At 41.6% G+C, this 22,156-nt stretch overlaps 1 protein-coding gene across 1 annotated transcript in view; it reads left to right on the top strand.

Moving 5' to 3' along the window:
• frmpd3 (FERM and PDZ domain containing 3) overlaps window positions 1-22,156 on the top strand; it is a 164,582-nt gene that overhangs the window by 73,587 nt on the left and 68,839 nt on the right. The window contains exon 8 of the mRNA XM_059976397.1: window positions 18,353-18,489. Within this exon, the coding sequence (XP_059832380.1) occupies window positions 18,353-18,489 (137 nt within the window). The remainder of the gene's footprint in view (window positions 1-18,352; window positions 18,490-22,156) is intronic.

Below are 22,156 nucleotides of genomic sequence, written 5' to 3'. Positions count from 1 at the left end.
TTTAAATGTCAGTGCTTAATTTTCTCTGCTAACACCTCTGCAGTCCCTATGAATGGTTGCACCCAGTGTAGTGTTGTCAACATTTGCCCTCATTTGTATTGTGACAATTGCTGTCTGTATAACTTAAACTGATCCTCATTGTTACTCATCTGTCCTGAAACTCTTTAGCACACTTATTATCTTCTCCTTTCATTTAATCTGTCCTTTGTTCTCCTTTCGGAATGAAGTGCCATTGGGCCTTGTTTGATTTATTGTAGATCTCCTATCTGCCTCACTGTTTAAACTTTTATTATCGCACAACATAACCTTTTCACAAGGACACTAGTCCCATTACCATTCATGTGGGCCTCATCCTATTGACATGGCTCCTTGATCCAGTGCATGTATCAGTCTCCCATCAAAAAGAACTACTCTCTTCATACCAGCCCTTTAAAAGGAAAAATACAGATGCAATAAATCTGAAATAAAAACAAGCCAGGTACCATACATGAATGAAGAAACAGGTTAATGTCTCAGGTTAATTATCTATCATCAAAGCTTTCTAAGCCCTTTAGTAGTTGATTATTCAGACACTTCTAATGTCAAGTCAGATTCAGATTTATTTATCACATATACATAAAAATATATAGTGAAATGCATCACTTGTGTTAATGGCCAACAGATCCAAGGATGTGCTGGGACATTCTGCAAATGTCACCGTGGATTCCAACATAGCACACCCACAATGCTCAGCAGAAAAACGCAAGGGACAACAATAACAGTCGATCAAAGCAACAACAGCAAAATAAACCTCTTCCCACTGGCTCTCTCATGCACACAGGCAGGCCTCCGATCCCAGGGCAAGCTGCCCTGTCCCTCCAGTCCTTGGCCCCTGACTCTCAGGTTTGCAGATGTCAGGACTTCAATTTTCAGTCCCTGGCCCAGACTTCAGACTCAACCTTCAGGCCTCCATCTCTGGATTCATTGACTTTGGCCTTCAGCCTCATGAGTTTTCTTCTCTGGACTTGACAACTTCAGTCTTTGACCTTTTGAGCTTTCTATCTCCAGACCCACCAAGCTCTGGACTTTGACCTTCAACTTTCCCTCTGGACTTTGCTGACCTCTGGCTATCAACCTGAGGACTCATTGTTCACAGGTTTGCCCCTCAGGCCTCAACCCCAATCACAGATTTATTCTTTGCGCCTTGGTTGACCAACCTCCACGATCGCTGACCTTCAACTATGGTGTGCTTCAGGCCTTGGGTTCAGGACTCACGCAGACCTCTGATTCTGTTGGCCTGAGGGATCACAGGCCCTTGTGACTCCTGCCTGAATGGACCTCTGACTCACTATTTGCTGACCTGGGGATCGCTGATCTCCTCAGCACCTATCAACCTGACCCTGGGTTCACTGACCTTCAACCACAGAGTGTTCCTGCCTGGACTCAGGACACAGGCTCCTGACCCCAACTGTTCATTTACTGCCCCTCATCTCTAACTCTCCCTTTTCTCTGTCCCTAAACCCTAACCTGACCCCTAACTCCCTGTTCTGTCCCCAAAATCATCCCTATAAACCTTAAAAAACAGCTAAACCTGAACCACGCCAGCAATGAACATCACAATTCAATACCATCTTGATCCAAATTTGCACGTGGCTTACATCTTTTCTTAGTTCCATCTAGTTTAGCTGTAACATCTGTCTAATTCCACCTTTGTCATTTGTTCTGTTGACCTTGACAATTTGATTTTCTCCCTTCTTTTTCAAATTCTTCACTTGTTGTCTCTTATTCTTGCATCATTTCATGGCCTTTGTCCATAGTCTAAATGGATGGTTTTAGTCTATCAGATTATAGAATCCTCAATGTTACCATTTCTCATTTTGCTTTGCTAAACACAACCCCGTTTGATTTCCCATCCAGAATCCACCACCTACCTTCCCACAATCCAGGAGAGTCTTAGGAACCATATTTAGTTCCCCACTGATTTTTGAGACTTCAGCGAAAACATGTCCCACTAAGAAAAGTGCTAATTCCATTGAAAATGAATAACATTTTCTTTATTTAAAATAATCAGGGTTGATCATCTGAGGGTCTTTTATACAAATGCAACATTTTTTCATATGTTTGTTTTTAATTTTATAAACGATATGATTAAAAGATAGCCCAGTACCCACAAACTTAGTTGTCCTCAATCATTTCAATTTGATAAAAAAGTGTGAAAAAATAATTTAAAATGTATAATATATATGCCAGATGAAAGATTAGAGTGAAAAACCTCTTTAAAACTAAAAGCAATGAACTTTCAACAATATTTACTCTTATTTTGTGGTTGTTCAAAATGCGTCCCAAGTTTTTGTCAACACCATCAGGTATTTATTAAAAAAGCAATAAAATCAGTCAACCACATGTTCAACTGTATTCCTGAGGACCCCCATTCCACCCTCCACATCTGCTAAATGCAACAAGGTCAAACAAGCTCCTGTAAGTTTGCTATTTTTCAATAATTTTTACTTATTTATTGATTTTGCTACTGTCACAACCATGATGTGGCAACTCTGTCTCTTTTGTATAGAAAGAAGTATTTTAAATTATGACATAAATTTATGCATTTTAAGTAGAGGCCAGAGGCAGCTAGCTACAGAGGGAAAACAAGATGGCTCCTGTATACAATTCATGCATGTCATGTGAAAAAAATGTGTGTTTTGTCACCACCGTCAGACGTCAACACCATCAGGTTTTCTGTCTGACGGTAGTGACATGTAGTTTGATGGTGCTGACAAAAACATCTAAATCATCCTCAATGGAGGCTTGAATATAATTTATGATCACAATAAATAGTACTATGGCTTGTGATGTTTCATTAACCTCATTACTTATAATATACATGTACATAATTTCCCCTTTATTTCTTGCACACACAGGCCTACAATATTTCCTTACTATGTGTATCCCCAATGACTAAAACCATAAATGCATTTAGTTGCACTATTTCATAATCATTTTATAAAATTTCACCAAATTAAACATAATTAAGTTCATAGCAATTTTGCACAATTTCACAGTAATTCCATTAAATTCTGACTTTCCTTTTATGTATTTTAGGAAGTTCTGGCTAGGCAGCAGCTTTCAGTGGTGGAGCAAATGGGAAGAAACAGGGAATACCAAAAAATCAGAGAGAGGAAATATATAGTGAGTCAGAGTTAAAGGAGGAATACCCGAGAAAGGAAAAGCAAAGATGGAAGAAGAGAGTAGAGGATGTGAAGATAAAAACTATCAGTGGTTTGAATGAAAGGGAACAGAGGAGTAGGAGAAAGGTGTGGAAACGTAGACAGCAAGAGTCAAGAGAGCGTGAGAAGGGGCCCAGAAACTCCCCCAGATAATCCATTGGATCAGACTGTACAGGAGCCAGCTCGCAGTCGGCTGTCTATAGCAGGGGAAAGGGAAAGAAAGGAAACGAGCAAGATATTCGAGAGAGATGAAAGCTTTGAAAAATAAACTTCAAGAGATCATAAAAGGTAGGAACAAACTGAAAAAGCACTGGTGACGAGAGCAAACTAGAAATAAAAATCACAAGAATCACCAAGAGAAAACAGAGCAGATGCTACAGGGAACCAAAATCTTCCATGAGATGGTTGGGAGAAGTCTTTGCAGTACTCAGTGTAGTTATCTTTATATTAATACGTACCATGGGTTTTTAATAAAGAATAACATTCTGGAAGAAATAGAACTTTTATTTAACAGCAACATCCACGTGTGTCTTACAGTGCCATGCTTCCAGATCTTTCTATCATTTCTGCACATGCTCAGAACTCTCTCCAATCACGTTCTTACACATGATATTACCACATCTTCCTTTCCTTAAAAAGAAAAACAATTAGCAACATTGACCATAGCAAATGCATAATTTCTCTATCAGTCTCTCTGGGGATTTACGAACACAAGTAGACCTTCTAAGTGGTTCACACAGTTCTTGTGTTTCATTGTTTTTTTTAACATCTTTTTATTGCTTTTTCAAAATGAAAAGAAAACACATTAAATCATCCATAGGTTTGAAAATGCAACAAAGTTAAAGAAAAGGGAAAAATAAAATACATAAGAACTCAAAAGCAAAAAAAAACACAAAATAAGCCAACACCCCACCATGAAAAAAAGCAGTTAATTCAGTTTGTTATTTTCATCATCCTGGATATTATTCTCTAGAAACTTGTAGAAAATGTCCCAAATTTCCCAAAATTTGCCAAGTTTGTTTTTTGTAATGTAGCTTATCTTTTCTAGAGCAAGATAAGAAGTCATTCCTTTCAGCCACTGTGAAAGTCCACTGGTTGTTGGTTTCTTCCAGGAATAGGCTATGCAGTGTTTGGCTTCCAAAAAAGAAATTTTAAGCAGAGACCTTACATTTTTGGAGGTTACAAAGTCCTTTGGATAAATGTTCAGAATACATAATTTAGGATCTTTTTTTTCCAATAATCTGACTATTCAAATCCAGCACCTTCTTCCAGAAGCAGATTATCTGGGGAGCTCCCACATACAATGGAACAGAGACCCCTTTTGGTGATTACATTTAATGCATGTGTCTGAAATGTTGAGATTAAAGTGATGCAACCTGACTGGTGTAATGTACTGTCTGGTTATCCATTTGTATTGTAGTAACTTAGAATGAGTATTCACTGATTGGGTTTGAACTAAGGAACAAGATTCTGACCACTCTTCCTGACAAATTCTCATGCAAATCAGTTCTCCATGCTTGTAGTATGTTTGATGACTCTTTACATTTACTGCAAACAAATTGTATAATACAGACACATGTCCCCTAGCTTCAGATAATTTCAGAGTGATGTCTTCTAGGGTAGATAAAGGAGGGAGCTTCAAACTGTAACCTTGCTTGGACATAATAAAACTTCACAACTGAAGGTATTTAAAAAAGTGTTTTGTTGGAATTCCATATGTGGCCTTGAGTTCTTCAAAAGACTTAAATGTATTGCCATTATAAAGATCAGACACCTTAGCTATGCCTCGGGTCGACCAAGTTTTAAAGCCATGGTCTGCTCTGCCGGGCCAGAAGCTACCATTACCAAAGATAAGAGTAAACTGGGTTAATTGTGATGCCTCTCCCAAATGCACAACAGCATCGTGCCAAACCATTGTATGTTTTAAGAAGGGGTTTTTAGTTTGTTTGACCAGTTTTTTCCTATCTGCTGAATATAACAGGGAAAGCCTGAGTCTTGGACATCTATTATTCCAGATGAAATTAGAAAAAATTTTCTTTAATAAATAAAAGAAAAATGATGGAGGAGAAAGTGGGATAGATTGGAAAAGGTACAGGAACTTTGGTAAAATTGACATTTTTATCATGTTTATGTGTCCAATCAAAGATATGGGCAATTTCATCATCTGTTTATAAGTTGAAAACCTGAGTCTGTGAGAGGGTTATAATTATTTGGGATAATTTTATCGATAGCAGGAGTCATTTTAACAGCCATTCATTGTTACTTCCATGTTTTATCTGGTCTGCATCAAACTCTGAAGTTGGCTCTTTCTTGAGGTCTTTGCGATTCCTTCTTAACACTGCTCCTTCTGTTTGGACCATGTATGATCTGGGTTGTACTTCTTCAAGTACTGTAGCTTTCTGTGTCCATGTGTTCAGTTTGTCTTGTATCCTCATCATCTCCTTGGAGCAGTTCAGGTAATGGACAAGAACATCTGTCAAAGTACCTTTTCTGCTTTGCTTTGTGTTCATCTTTCCATCTTTTCACTTGTTCACCTCCTTCTGTTCTCAGAAGGATCTCATCTATTGGCAGATTGGATCTGAAACGGCTTCCCATCAAGAGCTAAGAGGTGAAAATCCACATTCAAGTGCAGTACTTTAATATAAAAATCACTTCCACTATTTTTTGCTTTGTGCATCAGTTTCTTGATAATTCCTACTGACTTCTCAACTAATCCATTGGACTGAAGGAAAAATGTTGTATGAACAAAGCCCCATTCATAAGCAAAATGTCTCATGCATTCACCATTAAATTGTGGACCATTGTCTGTGAAAACTTCATCAGGTACACCATGTCTGGGAAAAAAACTGATTTCATGCTCAGACCACACACCCAGGATACAAGGAGTAGTAATCTGTTATTAATACAAAGTAGATCATCTTTGTTGTCAGTTACAAAAAGATCAATGCCTACCTTTTGACAAGGTCTCTGAGGACTAGGACGTGGATGCAGTGGCTCCTTAGGGTTGCTAGGTTGGTAATTAAGGCATATTTGACAAGAAGACACCAATTCTGCAATTTCTTGATTCATCCTGGGCCAAACCATCACTTCCTGCGCCCTTCTCTTACACTTTTCAATACCTAGGTGGCCTTTGTGAATTTTCCCAAGCATTTCTTTTCGGATACTTTTAGGAAACACAATTCTGCTACTTTTGTACTATATTCCACCCACAATAGAAAGCTCTGATCTGTGGTTCCAATATTCTTGTACTTCTGTGGTACAGTCATGCGTATTATCTGGCCATCCATCCATCACCACTTGTATTACCTGACAGAGAATTTTGTCCTTCTTTGTCTCAAGACACCGCAGTTCCAACTGTTTAGGAGCAACAGGTACAGTCTCTATGATCATATCAACAAATGCCTGAACATCAACAGCGTCCCTGTGACTGTCTTTTGTTGTTGGATCCATGGCTCTGGAAAGTGTGTCAGCTGTGTACATGAATTTTCCAGGTGTGTATGACACACTCAATGCATATCTCTGCAATTTAATCATCATTCACTGAATTCACAAAGGACAGTCACTTAAAGGTTTGTTGAACAATGCAATCAGAGGCCTATTACCAGTTTCAACATCAATAGATTGCCCTGACACAAACTGATGAAATCTTTTGCAAGCAAACATAATGCTGAGCAATTCTTTTCCAATCTGGGCATACCTTGTTTCTGGATCAGACAATGAACACGATGCATATGCCACTGGTAGCCATTCCTTATCATGATTCTGGAGTAATACTGCCCTTAAGCCTGCTTGAGCCGCATCACATGAGATTTTGATGGGTCTCTCAGCATCACAGAATTTCAACACAGGTTTTTTGGTGAGCACTTTCTTAAGATTTTGCCAAGCTTTCTCCTGTTCGTGATTCCAGCTCCATTCGTTTTTCTTTTCAGTTAGCTGCCTAAATGGAGCAAGCTGTTCCAAAAGATAGGGTATGAATTTTCCCATGTAGTTGACTATTCCCATAAACCTTTGAACATCCTTTTTACATTGCGGTCTTGGTGTGTTCTCAATAGCAGAAACCTTCAATGGATCAGGACGCACACCCTCATTGCTGATGATATCACCCAGAAAGGTAAGTTCAGTCACTCCTAGCTGACAGTTGTCTTTATTTAACTTCAGGTTTGCCTTGCATGTTGCCTCAAAGACTTGTCTGAGTCTGGCGTCGTGCTCTTGGTTAGATGCTCCCCAAACAATAATATTGTCCGTGTAAGTATCCATGCCCTCAATGTGCTCATACAGCATGTAAATGGTTTTATGGTACATTTCAGGAGCTGATGCAATTCCAAATGGAAGCCGAAGAAAACAATATCTGGCAATTGAGGAAGTGCAGCGTAGATTCACTAGGTTGATTCCTGGGATGGCAGGGCTGTCTTACGCAGAGAGATTGGAGAGATTGGGCTTGTACACGCTGGAATTGAGGAGATTGAGAGGGGATCTGATTGAAATGTTTAAGATAATTAAAGGATTTGATAGGATTGAGGCAGGTAATATGTTCCAGATGTTGGGAGAGTCCAGTACCAGAGGGCATGGATTGAGAATAAGAGGTCAGTTATTTAAAACAGAGTTGAGGAAGAGCTTCTTCTCCCAGAGAGTTGTGGAGGTGTGGAATGCACTGCCTCGGAAGACAGTGGAGGCCAATTCTCTGGATGCTTTCAAGAAGGAGCTGGATAGATATCTGATGGATAGGGGAATCAAGGGATATGGGGACAAGGCAGGGACTGGGTATTGATAGTGAATGATCAGCCATGATCTCAGAATGGCGGTGCAGACTTGAGGGGCCGAATGGTCTACTTCTGCACCTATTGTCTATTGTCTATTGTCTAAAAGGAGTGTTAAAGGTGCACAATTTTGAACTCGGTTCATCTAGTTTAAGTTGCCAGAATCCAGAGGATGCATCTAATTTACTAAAGTACTTAGCATTGGCAAACTGTGACATAACTTCTTCACCAGTAGGCAATTTGAAATGCTCTCTTTTAATGGCTCAATTCAAGTCTCTTGGATCTAAGCAAATCCTCGGTTTTCCATTTTTCTTATCAACAATGACAAGCGAATTGACCCATTCAGTCAGTTCATCAATTTTTTTTATGACTCCGAGCCATTCCATTCTGTCAAGCTCTATTTTCAGTTGATCATATAATGAAAAAGGCACTTTTCTACCTGGATGTACTACAGGTGGCACTGTGTTGTCAAGTTTAATCGCGTGCTCTGCTGGAAGACAACCAAGCCCTTTGAACAAGTCCTCATACTCTTTCATCAAGTCACTGTATTCTGACTCTGTGTCACTGTCCAGGACTAAGATTCTTTTCACCAAATTCAGTCTCTCACAGGCAGATAAACCCAGTATTGACTGTACATTCTTAGGCACAAACACAAATGAAAGCCTGTGCACCATATTTTTGTGTGATACTTTCGCCACACATGTTCCTTTAACTGGAATGTCTGCACCCGAATACTCAGTCACTTTTATATTTGTCTGATGTAACTTTGGTCTTGGCTTTAATGCATTAAGCTCAGATTCTGCAAGAACATTTACTCTGCTCCAGTATCCAGTTTAAACAGAATATTGTTTTGGTTCATTTGCAATGGCATAGTCCAGTCATTCTTACTTTGTTTGTTTTCACAAAGCACATCTGTATAAAACTCCTCAAGTTCATTTTTAAGCACTGCATTTACTTGTTTTATTTTCTTTCTACTTCTGCAACAGTGTGAAAAATGATTACTCTTACCGCTGTCGCTGCACAATCTCCCATACACTGGACACTGTTTTGGCCAATGCTGCCACCCACAGTGATCACATTGCTTCTTTCTCTCTGATGACGTTTTGTTCTTTGTCAGTTTTATTATTGTTTTATTATTTTTTCTAATATATTCACGCTTTCTCACAGCATGTACATTGCAGTTCTCAGTGAAAAGCTCTTTAGCCTGTAACGTCACGGTTTCCAAAGCTTTGAAGAGCATCAAAGCTTTATCTGAGTCTAGGTCTTGTTTTCTTAACAGTCTTTCTCTCAGACCATTATCCAGAATGCCACATGAGAGAGTCTGTCAGTTCTCCAAACTCGCATATTTTACTACGGTGTCTCAACTCAGTAACATATTGACAAATAGTTTCACTAGCTCTCTGCTTACATGTAAAAAATTTATACCGCTCATACGTCACGTAACGCTTCAGTATACAAAATGCTTCAAATTTGTCAATTATCAATTTTAGATTTAAATTATCTCCATTTTCAAAAGGAAAATGGTTATATCCCTCCAATCATGTTCTTACACATGATATCACCACACTCAGCTCTATCATATTGCTGAAGGTGACATGCAGACGTATGAAGCACTTCTTTCTCAACCACTAAAACCTGTACCAGCAACGAGGAAAACCCATCATGTCATACCTTACGGAAACAGCTTCCATTGCAGATCATTGTCATGTGAGCCACATATATGCCAGTGTTTCAGCCCAACAACATCTCAGTTTTCTGAAAATACACATGCCAGGGAACAGGCTGAGGAGAACGATGGCCCTACCACAATGGGAAAGAACAGAGGGCCTTTGGCAATGCTGATGGAGGAAATGCAGCAGGAACCCCGGAGTATCCTGACAGGACTACGACAGATATATCTGCTGGTGTCATTAATTGTGGAGATTGGCTTGCAGTCAAAGGCTGTCACTGTGGATGCTCATCGTCAAGATGTTCCAGTGGAGTTTTTCCAGCCTCATGGGCCCAACACGCGCTTTCATCCAAAACCAGGTGGAAAGGGTACGTGCTTCATACCAGTTGAAGATATTCTGGTCAAACTGATGGAGCCATCATCACCGGGTCATGCAAGCAGGACGAGGGAGATCTACCACCTGTCATGGACTTCATAGAGGAGGAGCATATTAATCATCTACTTCCTGATAAAGCTGACTGAACATTTTCGAAGATTTTCAAGCCCACACATGGATGGGATTTTTTTTAAGTTCCTGTGTATTTTTTGATGTTTATGCTTAAACATTGCAGTTGTACTGTAGTTTTTATTTTGCTGTTTACCTTTGTTGTTAATATTTACAGAAGGATAAAATATACATGACAAATTGTTATTTGTTGTACCAAATTGTTAAATAAAGTTGTTAAGTCAGGTCGTCAAGTCAAGTCAACTTTTATTGTCATTTCAACCATAACTGCTGGTACAGTGAATAGTAAACATGAGACAACGTTTTTCAGGACCATGGTATTACATAACACAGTACAAAAAACTAGACTGAACTACGTAATAAAAAAAACACAGAGAAAGCTACACTAGACTACAGACCTACACTGGACTGCATTAAGTGCACAAAAACAGTGCAGGCACTGTGGTTAAGCAAGGAAGCATTAACTTGAATGGTATAAAAGTAGGAATTTTTTGTTGTAATTTGGCCACTGCCAGAACCATCAGGTTTCAGTCAACACTGTCAAATGGAACTTTCTTTGTTTCAAATTAATATGCTTACAATATATTCCTCCAAAACAGCTGATTTATTAAAGTAATTGTCTCTTTAAAATAAAAAATGTGTTTTTATGTCCAAGTTGTTATTTTGTATATTTAATGCTAATGATAAAGTTACATGATGTAAGAGTTTTTAAAGGAGTACACGTGAAATAGCATAAAAAATGAACAAAAGTGAATATTCAACATTTAACAGCATATACGTGTACTTATGGTGTAGACACAATGATTTAAAAGTTCTAAATCTATACACGACTAAATAAATAGGTGTGGTGACCCACTTTCTGCGCAGGCGAACCGGCTCACAAATAGCCAGAGCACGGGGAGAGACTTTGGTAATGCACCTCTGATGTCATTTCCACCCGGAAAGGAGGGCGCTAGGGATTAAATGCCAGCGCCGCGAAGTTTGAATAAACTAGCCTCAAAACAACTTACCGACTGCGTGTCGTCTCCAGCTCTGTATGTAGTACATCACTACATTGGTGACCCCGATGGTCCAAACGGGATTTGGACCAAAGATAACCGACTCTTCATCTGTTCATGCAGTTTCGCTAAAACTGCCATCCTTCTGGATGCTGCGACCACGCGTGTGGTTTAGCCAAGCAGAAGCCCAGTTCCAGATTCAGCAGATATCCTCTGACTCCACGCGTTACTACCACGTGGTGAGCGCCCTTGACCTGGAGATGGCCGCCCAGGTTGCGGATTTCATACAGTCGCCCCCGGAAGAAGGCAAATATGAAGCATTCAAAGCACTGCTCATTGGGACCTTTGGCCTCTTGCGGCATGAGCGGGGTGCCCGCCTGCTTCACCTGGACAGTTTGGGAGACAGACTGCTGTCAGTATTGATGAACGAGATGCTGGCCCTGGCTGACGGACACAAGCCCTGCCTCATGTTCAAGCAAGCGCTCCTAGAACAACTGCCTGAGGACATACATCTGCTGCTGGCCGACGCAGATTTCAGCGACCCCCGGAAGGTGGCGGCCCGGGCAGACGTGCTGTGGAAAGCCAAGAGGGAGAGTGTGGCGTCCGTCGGTCAGAATACCAGACCACGCGCCCAACAGCAGACCAGACCAGGTCCGACAGGGGGGCACACACAACACAGAGGCAGGAGTGAGGAGGACAGTGAACAGTGGTGTTTCTACTACCAGCAGTGGGGCACAGAAGCCCGCCGTTGTTGCCCACCCTGCAAGGCCAGGGCCAGGGCCAGCTGCCACTAATGACTATGGCGGCTGGCCACCAGGACAGCCTCTTGTACGTCTGGGACAAACAGTCGGGACACTGCTTCTTGGTCGACGCTGGAACAGAAATCAGCATCTTGCCCCCGACGGGGTATGACACCCGCAACAAGAAGCCAGGACCCACCCTGGGGGCCGCAAACGGCAGCACAATACGGACCTACAGCACCCACACAGTGCAGCTGCAGTTCAGCGCCAGCTGGTTCACGTGGGACTTCACACTGGCTGCAGCGGCCCAACCACTCCTGGGGGCGGACTTCTTGCGAGCTCACAGCCTGCTGGTCGACTTGCAAGGGAAAAGACTGGTACATGCCGAGACTTTCCAGACATTCTCCCTGGGTGAAGCCAAGTTGCCTGCCCCACACCTGGACTCCATCACACTGTTGGACAACGTATTCACCAGAATCCTGGTGGTCTTTCCATCGATTCTGGCACCGCAGTTCATGGCAGCCATGCCCAGACACGGGGTACAGCCCCACATCCCGACCCAGGGACCACACCTCCACGCCCGCGCACGAAGGCTCCCCCCGGAAAAGCTCTGCCTGGTGAAGGAGGAGTTCAAGAGGATGGAGGAATTGAGGTCTGACAGCCCATGGGCCTCCCCCCTGCACATGGTGCCCAAAGCAGCCAGGGGTTGGAGACCATGCTGCGACTGCCACAGACTGAACGAGGCTACAACGCTAACCTGTGCCGCACATACAGGACTTTGCAGCAAACCTGCACGGGGCAAGAATCTTTTCCAAGGTAGACCTCATCCAAGGATACCATCAAATCCTGGTGCACCCGGAAGACATCCCCAAAACAGCACTCATCACCCCTTTCGGCCTGTTCGAGTTCCTCCGAATGCCGTTCGGCCTGAAGAATGCCGCACAGATGTTCCAGCAGCTAATGGATGCGGTGTGACGTGACCTGGACTTTGTGTTCATCTATTTGGATGACATCCTTATAGCCAGCAGTAGTCACCAGGAGCATCTGTCCCAGCTCCGCCAGCTCTACTCCAGCCTGAGTGATTTCGGCCTCACGATCAACCCGGCCAAATGCCAGTTCGGTCTCGATACCATTGACTTCCTGGGCCACAGGATTACCAAAGACAGGGCAACACCACTGCCCACCAAGGCGATCCACAACTTTGCCCGGCCCAACACGGTCAAAGGCCTGCAGGAGTTCGTTGGTATGGGAACCACCGTTTCCTCCCCTCAGCAGCCCATATCATGCGCTGTTTGTACACCCTGATGTCGGGTAAAGGCAAGGACATTACTTGGGACAAGGCGGCCATGGCTGCTTTCGTCAAAGCCAAGGAAGCCTTGGCAGATGCTGCAATGCTGGTGCACCCCAGAACGGATGTTCCAACCGCCCCCACGGTGGACGCATCCAACACGGCAGTCAGTGAGGTGCTGGAGCAGCTCATCGAGGAGCACTGGCAACCCCTGGTGTTCTTCAGCAAGCACCTACGGCCACCTGAACTCAAGTACAGTGCTTTCGACTGGGAGCTGTTGGCACTGTATCTGGCAATCCGGCATTTCAGGTACTTCTTAGAAGGCAGACCGTTCACCACGTTCACGGACTCCGTACACGGTTTGGTGCACCCACCTATCAGGACAACCGTCCGGCTGGTCTCCAGCAAAGTTGCGTGGCACGGACTTCGCAAGCTGGTCAGTGAATGGTCCAGAACGTGCACGCAGTGCCAAACAGCCAAGGTACAGCGGCACACTAAAGCCCCACCGCAGCAGTTCGAACCCACCCACTGGAGGGTCGACCACATTCATGTGGATATCGTGGGCCCCCTACCAACGTCCCGAGGAGCGCGGTATCTCCTAACTATGGTAGACTGGTTCATGAGGTGGCCAGAGGTGGTCCCGCTCACCGACACATCTGCTGATTCCTGCGCCCGAGCACTGATTGCAACCTGGGTAGCACGCTTCGGGGTACCGGCCCACATTACCTCCAACAGAGGCACCCAGTTCACCTCCAGCCTGTGGTTGGCTGTGGCCAGCCTGTTGGGAATGCAGCTACACCACACTACTGCCTACCACCCACAGTCGAATGGACTAGTGGAACACTTCCACCGTCACTTGAGGTCGGCTCTCATGGCCCATCTGAGAGGACCTAACTGGGTGGACGAACTTCCTTGGGTCCTGCTGGGAATTCGCACAGCGCCCAAAGAGGATCTGCATGCCTCGTCGGCCAAGTTGGTGTACAGCGCACCCCTGGCCATCCCAAGAGAGTTCATACCAGCCCCAAGGGGGCAAGAGGAAGAACCCGCAGCAGTCCTGGGCAGACTACGTGAAAGGCTCGGCAACCTGGCCCCCGTGCCGACTTCACAGCACGGACGGACCCCGACCCATGTACCCAAAGACCTGCAGGACTGTAAGTTTGTGTTTGTACGAAGGGGCATACACTGGGCACCGCCACAGCGGCCATACGAGGGGCCGTTCAAGGTGATCAACAACAACGGGTGTAGTTACGTTCTGGACATTGTGGGGGGAAAGAGGAGGTTTTCACAGTGGACCGACTGAAACCAGCCCATGTGGACTTGGCGCAGCCGGCTGCAGTTCAGGCACCGCGGCGCAGAGGCAGACCTCCCAAACAGAGGCTGATCCAGACTATGGACATTGGGGGGTGTATCGCCGGTTCTTGGGGGAAGGGGATTATGTGGCGACCCACTTCCTGCACAGGCGAACCGGCTCACAAATAGCCAGTGCGCGGGGAGAGACGTTGGTAATGCACCTCTGACGTCATTTCCACCCAGAGAGGGCGGGCACTAGGGATTAAATGCCAGCGCCGCGAAGTTTGAATAAACTAGTCTCGAAATGGCTTACCAACTGCGTGGCATCTCTGGCTCTGTATGTAGTACATCGCTACATAGGAATAATTAGCTTTTTATTGTCTCTGACTGTGTTGACAAAAACTAAGTAATGACAGGAAAACCATATATTTTATGAAAAAATCACAAAATCAGGAGGTTGCACCAAAATATTGCTTGATTGCTGAGACCTTGTTCTATAAACATATAAGTTTAGATTTCTTAACATCTAAATTTTTTTCTTTTCAACATTAAAACCTTTTTTATCCAAATTCTCAGTTAATAACTTTCCCATTCTACACAAGTGCGACATCATCCGTCTTATTCCAAACGCTCTGCTACAAAACATTGCACAGAAATGTATATGTAGGTAAATTCAATCATGTTCACTAGATCAATATCCCTTCCTCCTGAAGATGACATCATCCCATTAAAGACTGCACTTATCCGAGCTAATCAACTGCAAAGCAATAGCTTACAAACAAACTCAATCAATATTCCATCTTGTTACATAGTCATGACCAATGTATCAATAAAATTATGTATATTTTCTTTATCATAAGAAATAATCTCCCACAGCACCTCATACTTCAACAAGGTCTGTTTTTACTCCAGAATTCCTGATATTACTGTCAGTTAATTAATAACTTTAAGTGATAACATGGATAACTCTAATAAAATACATTTACCCTTTTATGGACCTTTTGGAAGGTTAAAAATTATGTTGTGTGATGTTTACACATGAATGTTTAATTTGTTGATCTGAGTTGTTTGCTATCTTAGTAGATATATTAACATTTAAAATAAATAGGAATAGAATTTCTTTAAATAGTGTTTATAGTCCAGTGTTTACATTTCTAGTTGACAAGAAATTGTAGGCTTGCATCTGTTTTTCTATGCAATACAGCAACGTATATCTTCCCAATCTACTTTTTTAGGAGTACAACTTAAATTAATTTTTACTGTGACCAGCTGTCTCCCCACTTCCACTCCCAGCCTAGTCCAACTATCTTATTTCTTCAGGCTGAGACACAGCTTCATTTAGAATGCCATCTTAATACCCTTCTAACAGGAGGCAGTCTCCGAGGGTAATGCTGGGCAAGGGCATCCAGATATTCAGGCATGCTCAAAAATGAAGAGGTAGTGGTTAATTCTGTGCCAACATCAGCCCCAAACTGTTTAGCCTGGAGAGTTGCATATAAACACTGAATTTTCCCAGGCAACTGGAAGTGAAAAAGGATTTGATTTGTCACTTGTCTTTTTGTCTATATTTGAAGCAAGAGTACGAGGCAGTCTGGAGCTGAATGGTCTTGGCAAAGTTAAAGAAGTAATGCAAAAACAGAAACAAAAGCGTAGTGAGGTAATGCTCATGGTTTCAATGACTATTCAAATAACAGATGGCAGAGGGAAAAAAGCTGCTCCTGAATCTCTGCTTGTGTGTCTTCTGTACTTCCTTCCTAATGTTAATAATGAGAAGAGGACACATCCTGGGTGGTGGAGGTCCTTAATGATAGATACTGCATTTTTGAGGCACCGCTCCAAAAAGATGTCTTGTATACTACAGAGGCTAATGCCTATGATGAAGCTGACAAATGAAGCCAAAACATATCATCTGTGCAGCATAACTGACTGTCCACAGTTGTTGATGTTTCAGCTGTGTCTGTACCAAACTCATGGTGAACTACTCCACCAAAAAAGATGGAATTCGTAGAGCTGCCTTCTCTCTTCAATTACATAATTAATGTGGTCAGACTACAGAACTTAGATTTGATGTGTTGATTGTGGGACCTCTTAGCTGCCTGTTGCATCTTATTTTCTATGTATCACATCTGATAGCATTTTAGATATCCTATGATAAAAGTTCACTAGGTCTTTTAAATTAAATCAAGGTTATCCCTTGCTTCACTGTAATAGTAGAGAGAGAGAGAGAGATGCCAGGTCATAACATTATAAATTGTATTGTGTACATTTCTCTGCTGGTAACGGTCCACAACGCTCATCAATACCTAGATTTGAGTGCAAAACCTATTCAGAGTCTATCCAATTTAGCACAACTGTAGTGTTTCAGTAGAGTACTGTGCAAAAGGCTTAGGCACATGGAAGGGCACCTAAGACTTTTGCACAGTACTGTAGTAATTTTATGTATTGCACTGTACTACTACAACACAAAAAATAAAATTTCATCACATATATGGGTGATGATTAACCTGATTCTGCTATGGGTCTCTATTGTGGACTGGGTTTGAAGAGAATAGAGAGGGGAATCATGGCTGGGAAAAAGGGAAGGGAGAAGGGAGGGAGCGGAAAACACCACAGAGATATTCTGAAATGAGTAATAAACCAACTGTTTGGAATCAAATAACCTTGCCTGGCATCTCAAGACTAGGTGTGTCTGCACCCCCACCATCGCCACACCTGGCTTTCCTTCCATGCCACCTATACCACACTCCTCCCACAGCGCTTCACGCTCACCATTCCCAACATCCTTTGGTCCTGCCAGATTTACAAACTCACTCTCCACTCCATGTTGATAAATATACTGTACAAAAGTCTTAGGCAATCTAGCTACATATGTATACTGTATGTGCCTAAGACTTTTGCACAGTACTGTACATTTATTCATTACCTCTCATTGATCCAGTTTGGTATCTGTGTCCTTTAGGACTCAACCAACTTGGTCATTGATGGTGCTTGCAAGCCACTTCTGGTGATAGACTTTGGAGACTCCCTACCAATGTAGATTTTTCAGTGCTTCTTCCATGAGTTGTTCAACATGGAGGAGCATGGTCTCATGAAGCACAGTGAGTATGTTAATTAGTGAAAAACGGCTGGTGAGTAACTGTAACAGAGCTAAGAAATGCACTGCATAAAGTGAGGAGAACATCTACATGGCATTCACACCAATATAAAGAATATCAGCAACATTATATGGTGAATTCTGTAATTAGTGCAAAAAATGGTAATCTTTCCTCAATAGTCAAATGGAGAAATGGATCTCAAGCCCTCGGGCATGCAGCTTTCATGTGGCAAACTGATTCCAAGGTTAAATTGTTCTATGCTGATTTAGGAAACTCTAGCAGAAGCAAGGAATAGTTTGAATTAGTTTCATTCACTTCTGTGCTTCGAAACTATGGATTAGCAAATTAAGTAAAACTTGTTTTATTTTCTGTCTTTTGACTCCTGCTATGCATTTCATATATACTGCAGATTTGTGTCAAGTGAAGACAGGACTGGAAAAGTAACACATCAAGATGCTGGATGAATTCAGCAGGTCAGGCAGCATCTATGGAGAGGAATAAATAGTCAACTCATTATGACTGAGAATGACGTAACTCCAATTTCCCACCTTCCACATCTACTCACCACAGCTCCCTCACCTCCCAGCCAACCCGCCCTTTCTCCTTTTCTCAAAAGGCTTGACAACATTCTCCTCTCCAGTTTAACATGTGAAAATGATCTCTTGAGAAAAATGCCATGAAGCAACTTACCCCACCAAAAATCAATGGTTTCCCGAGAGCAGATGGGAAATTTGAGGGTGTCAAAGGTGCATTTCTGTTACTAGTGTTTACTGAATCACTTCAGAAGTTTTTACTTTCCTTCTGCAGAGCTGCAGTGATGTGATGAAAGAACGATTTAGTGGCGACTTAGCAGAAAATATAATGCTGAAATTGACTGCGCTGCATATCTACATCACAGTCTCCAGTGCAAGAACCAATCAGAAGATCACCCTCAGAAACGTTGAGTAAGTACTTACTCATTTTTCAGCATGTGTATATGTCTAGTAAGTCCAGCATTAATTGACCCTCTCTAATTACTATTACAAAGATGGTAATAAGCAACTTACTTGAACCACACAGTCCTTCTGCTTAGCAGCAAAGGACACATCCCGGGATATAATTCACTGAGCATGAGACATCTGAGAATTAGGATCACCAGAACATTTTGGTTAATCTGAGCTGTAAGGTTTCCTTTTCATAATATCTGATTTTAGCATGCAAAGATGTCTAAAATTATACAATTATATCTTCTGGAATTTTTAAGAAACAGAATATTCAGCAAAAGTATGTACATAAAAGGCAAATTAAATCCCAATACACTTGTGCCTTTTTCTTAAAGCTTCATGGACTGAAAATAAAAGATGCAATATTGTTTCTAATCGGTTGCTTCTTGTGAGAAGGTAAATAAAAGAGACTCCAGTCAGCTCCAGCTGACGGAAGGAGAACCAGATAAAGAAGAACTTAACCTGAAGGTATCGGAGGACTAAAAGGAAACCAAATAATGAGTTGAAGCTCAGATTGTAGTCCACAGTTTGAGTAAAAATGGCCATGGTAACGTGTAGCCGAAAGACTCCATGTAAGGTCAGCATGATATCCCGCTGAAAAACAAACTGATTCATGGAATTGATATTCTGGGTATTTAGATATCAAGAGTCATAAAAAATCTCAGTTACATGAATTATTAACAATCAGGGTAAATGGACCACAGAAGCAGTCAGATTTCTTTGAATGTTATTCATTTTTCAATGACTGAAAACAAACAAAATAATTTTTTCTCTAACAACCTCTCAAAGTCTCCCAAAACTCCCCTCTCCCAGTGCTGCTTCTAACACCCTTCGGTCCATTTTTAGCTCTGAACTGCTACTGTTCTAGGTATTGCACAGAGGCATACTAAGGGTGGGATTTATAATTGTCTATCAGTAATATCAAATTGTTTAAGTTCTTCAAAAACAAGAATTTCACTGAAATGGTAAGTAAAGGGGAACATAGATGGGGAAGAAAGAAAGAAAACAGCATTGATTTTCTATATTAATATTCTGTGAAGCTGTCAGTCCATTGAGAAGGTGATGAGTGAGGTGCCCTGCCTGCTGTCCCTTTGGTACTGATATTCCCACAGTGCTGTTGAATAGGAAGTTCCAGGATTTAGACACAGTAAAAATGAAGAACCAGCAATATTTTACGAAGTGCATGTGAGAATTAGAAAATTCAATATGAACTAATAACAGGCCTGTATAAATGGAGGGGAGACAGAATAACATGAATTGAGGAGGAGGAATAAACAATATAGAGATCACATTGCTCTGCATAGACTGAGTACTCCATTTCCTTCCTGCTCGCCCCTCGCCTCCTCACTGTTACAGGAAGAACAATGTGAGCTGAGAGTGGGCAAGGAGAAGAAAACCACCTTCCAATCATGTCATTAATTCAAGAACAGTTGACATATGAAATAGTAACATTACAAATAAATATCTCAAATAGCCTTTAATTTTCACATAGGAAATTAAGGAAAATCTGCACAAATTGGAGACAAACAACAGATTACCTACATTACTACCAATACTTGCCACAGTTAGCATAAACAATTAAAGTCCCAAAGATTTCAGGAGTCATAACGGTTGTTCTTAAGTGTTTCTTAAGCCAATACTCATGTTGTTTTCTGTTCAGCAGTAACCCAGAAATTGTTAGCAAATAGAAGTCTTACCAGTCCTTGGATACTGTAGGATGATAATATTCAACATGATTTGAAAGTAATGCAATTTAAAACCAGCCGCAGTTGAGAAATTGTATGCAAGAGTGCTTAGAATAGGCCTGGCTAGGTGATAGTTCAAGATTCATGTAAAAAATAATTTGCATAATGTTTAATTCTGCCTTGAATCACACAATCTAACCATAAAAGAACATAATTGTTTCAATTTTTCATTCTGTTACTGCATTCATTAAAGGTTGCTGTGTTGGTGTCATTTTACCAATACAGCTGAAAATGGACTTTATTGCCAAAACTGAGCATGTTAGCAGGTATCCATTTCTCCACCTATATTTCCCTATACTAAAAATGACTTTAAAAGACTGTACTGTGCTTTTTCAGTTTCATTAGCATGAATAGTCACTTTCTCAGCAATTTCAGTATTTTAAGTATGAAAAGCAAAAAGCATATGTATGTACACCCTAGAAAAAATGCATCCCAGAATTTAGCATTGCCAATTTCTGGGCCAATCCTAATCCTGACAGTTGCATGAATGTATTCTTAAATCATTAAAGCTGTTAAATGGGAACACTAGTGCTTTGGGTTGTAATTTAAAATCCCCGATCTTTCAAAGGCATCAAAGTGTATCGACCTAATGCACATAAATGTAATTACTATTGATGGCTACAATGGTCAGCACAGCTGTGGTGAGCAAGAGGGCCTGTTACTGTCTTATGTCTCTGTGACTCAATTTTCAGCTTAGTGGCCATTTCTGCTTGGATTGCACTGACATTAATAATGGTAGCTCCTCCCAGAAAACTAAGAATGCTGATTAAAGTCATTTTCAACATAATGAATATTCAACAAAACAAATAAGTAAATTATATAATCGATAAAGAATCATAAGGAAACACCCTGTCAGACCAACATTCTCTTTGACTTTGAGTGAAAGCCCAGGCGGACAACACTTAGTCCAATTACAACGTGTACCTCAAATTCTGAGAACTTGATAAGTGAGAACAAAGAGTGAGTATTGTTTAGCAGATCATCTATTTAGGGACTGTCACATGAACTGCTAAACATTTTCAAAACCTTCTGTTTTTAATTTGGGTTTCCAGCATGGGCAGTTAGATTTTTTTTTACTTCAGCATCTTTATGTCTTAGTGCTAAGACCACTCCTATTTCCAATGTTAGGTTTCATTAGTTCTCAGGCAATAAGAACTAGAGCTGATTCCAAACCAATTAGTGCTGTAAATCAAAAGTTTTCAACAGTTACAGAATAGTTTGAATAAAATATGTAAAAAGTAGAATTCTCAACTGTAGCACTATAGTGGACAATGAACAAAGTTGTCTAAGGTAAGAACAAAACATTGATTAACTGAGAAAGAGGGCAAAGGAATGGCAGATGGAATTTATTATGAGAGGGCATAGTATTGCATTAAGGGCGTAATTTGTAAACGGCAGGACCTATAGGTGTGTTGTAGGTCAGGGAGACCCGGGGTACATGGACGTAGTTGCCAGAAAGTAGCAACACAGACAAGGTGGTGAAGAAGGCACAAGCACAAAAATGCTGGAGGAACTCAGCAGGCCAGGCAGCATCTGTGAAGGGAAATGGATATCAGGGCATAGGATATGAACATAATGTTGCAGCTGTACAAGATATTGGTGAGACCGCAAATGAAATATTGTGTGCAGTTCCAGTTGCAATGCTATAGGAAAGATCTAATTGAGCAGGAAAGGTGCAAGAAAAGATTCACAAGGGTACTTCTGGGACTGGAAGACTGGAGTTATAAGGAGAGACTGGATAGACCAGTTCTGTTTTCTCCCTGACCACAGGAAGATTAGGAATGACCTTATAGAATTTATAAAATCATGAGGGGCATAGATAAGGTGGTTGGTAACAGTCTTTTACCCAGGGTAGGGAAGTATAAAACTAGACAGCAAAGGTT

Source organism: Hypanus sabinus, chromosome 8 (genome assembly GCF_030144855.1).
Source record: "Hypanus sabinus isolate sHypSab1 chromosome 8, sHypSab1.hap1, whole genome shotgun sequence".
Classification (NCBI taxonomy): Eukaryota; Metazoa; Chordata; class Chondrichthyes; order Myliobatiformes; family Dasyatidae; genus Hypanus; species Hypanus sabinus.
This window is presented reverse-complemented; position numbering and strand designations above follow the sequence as displayed.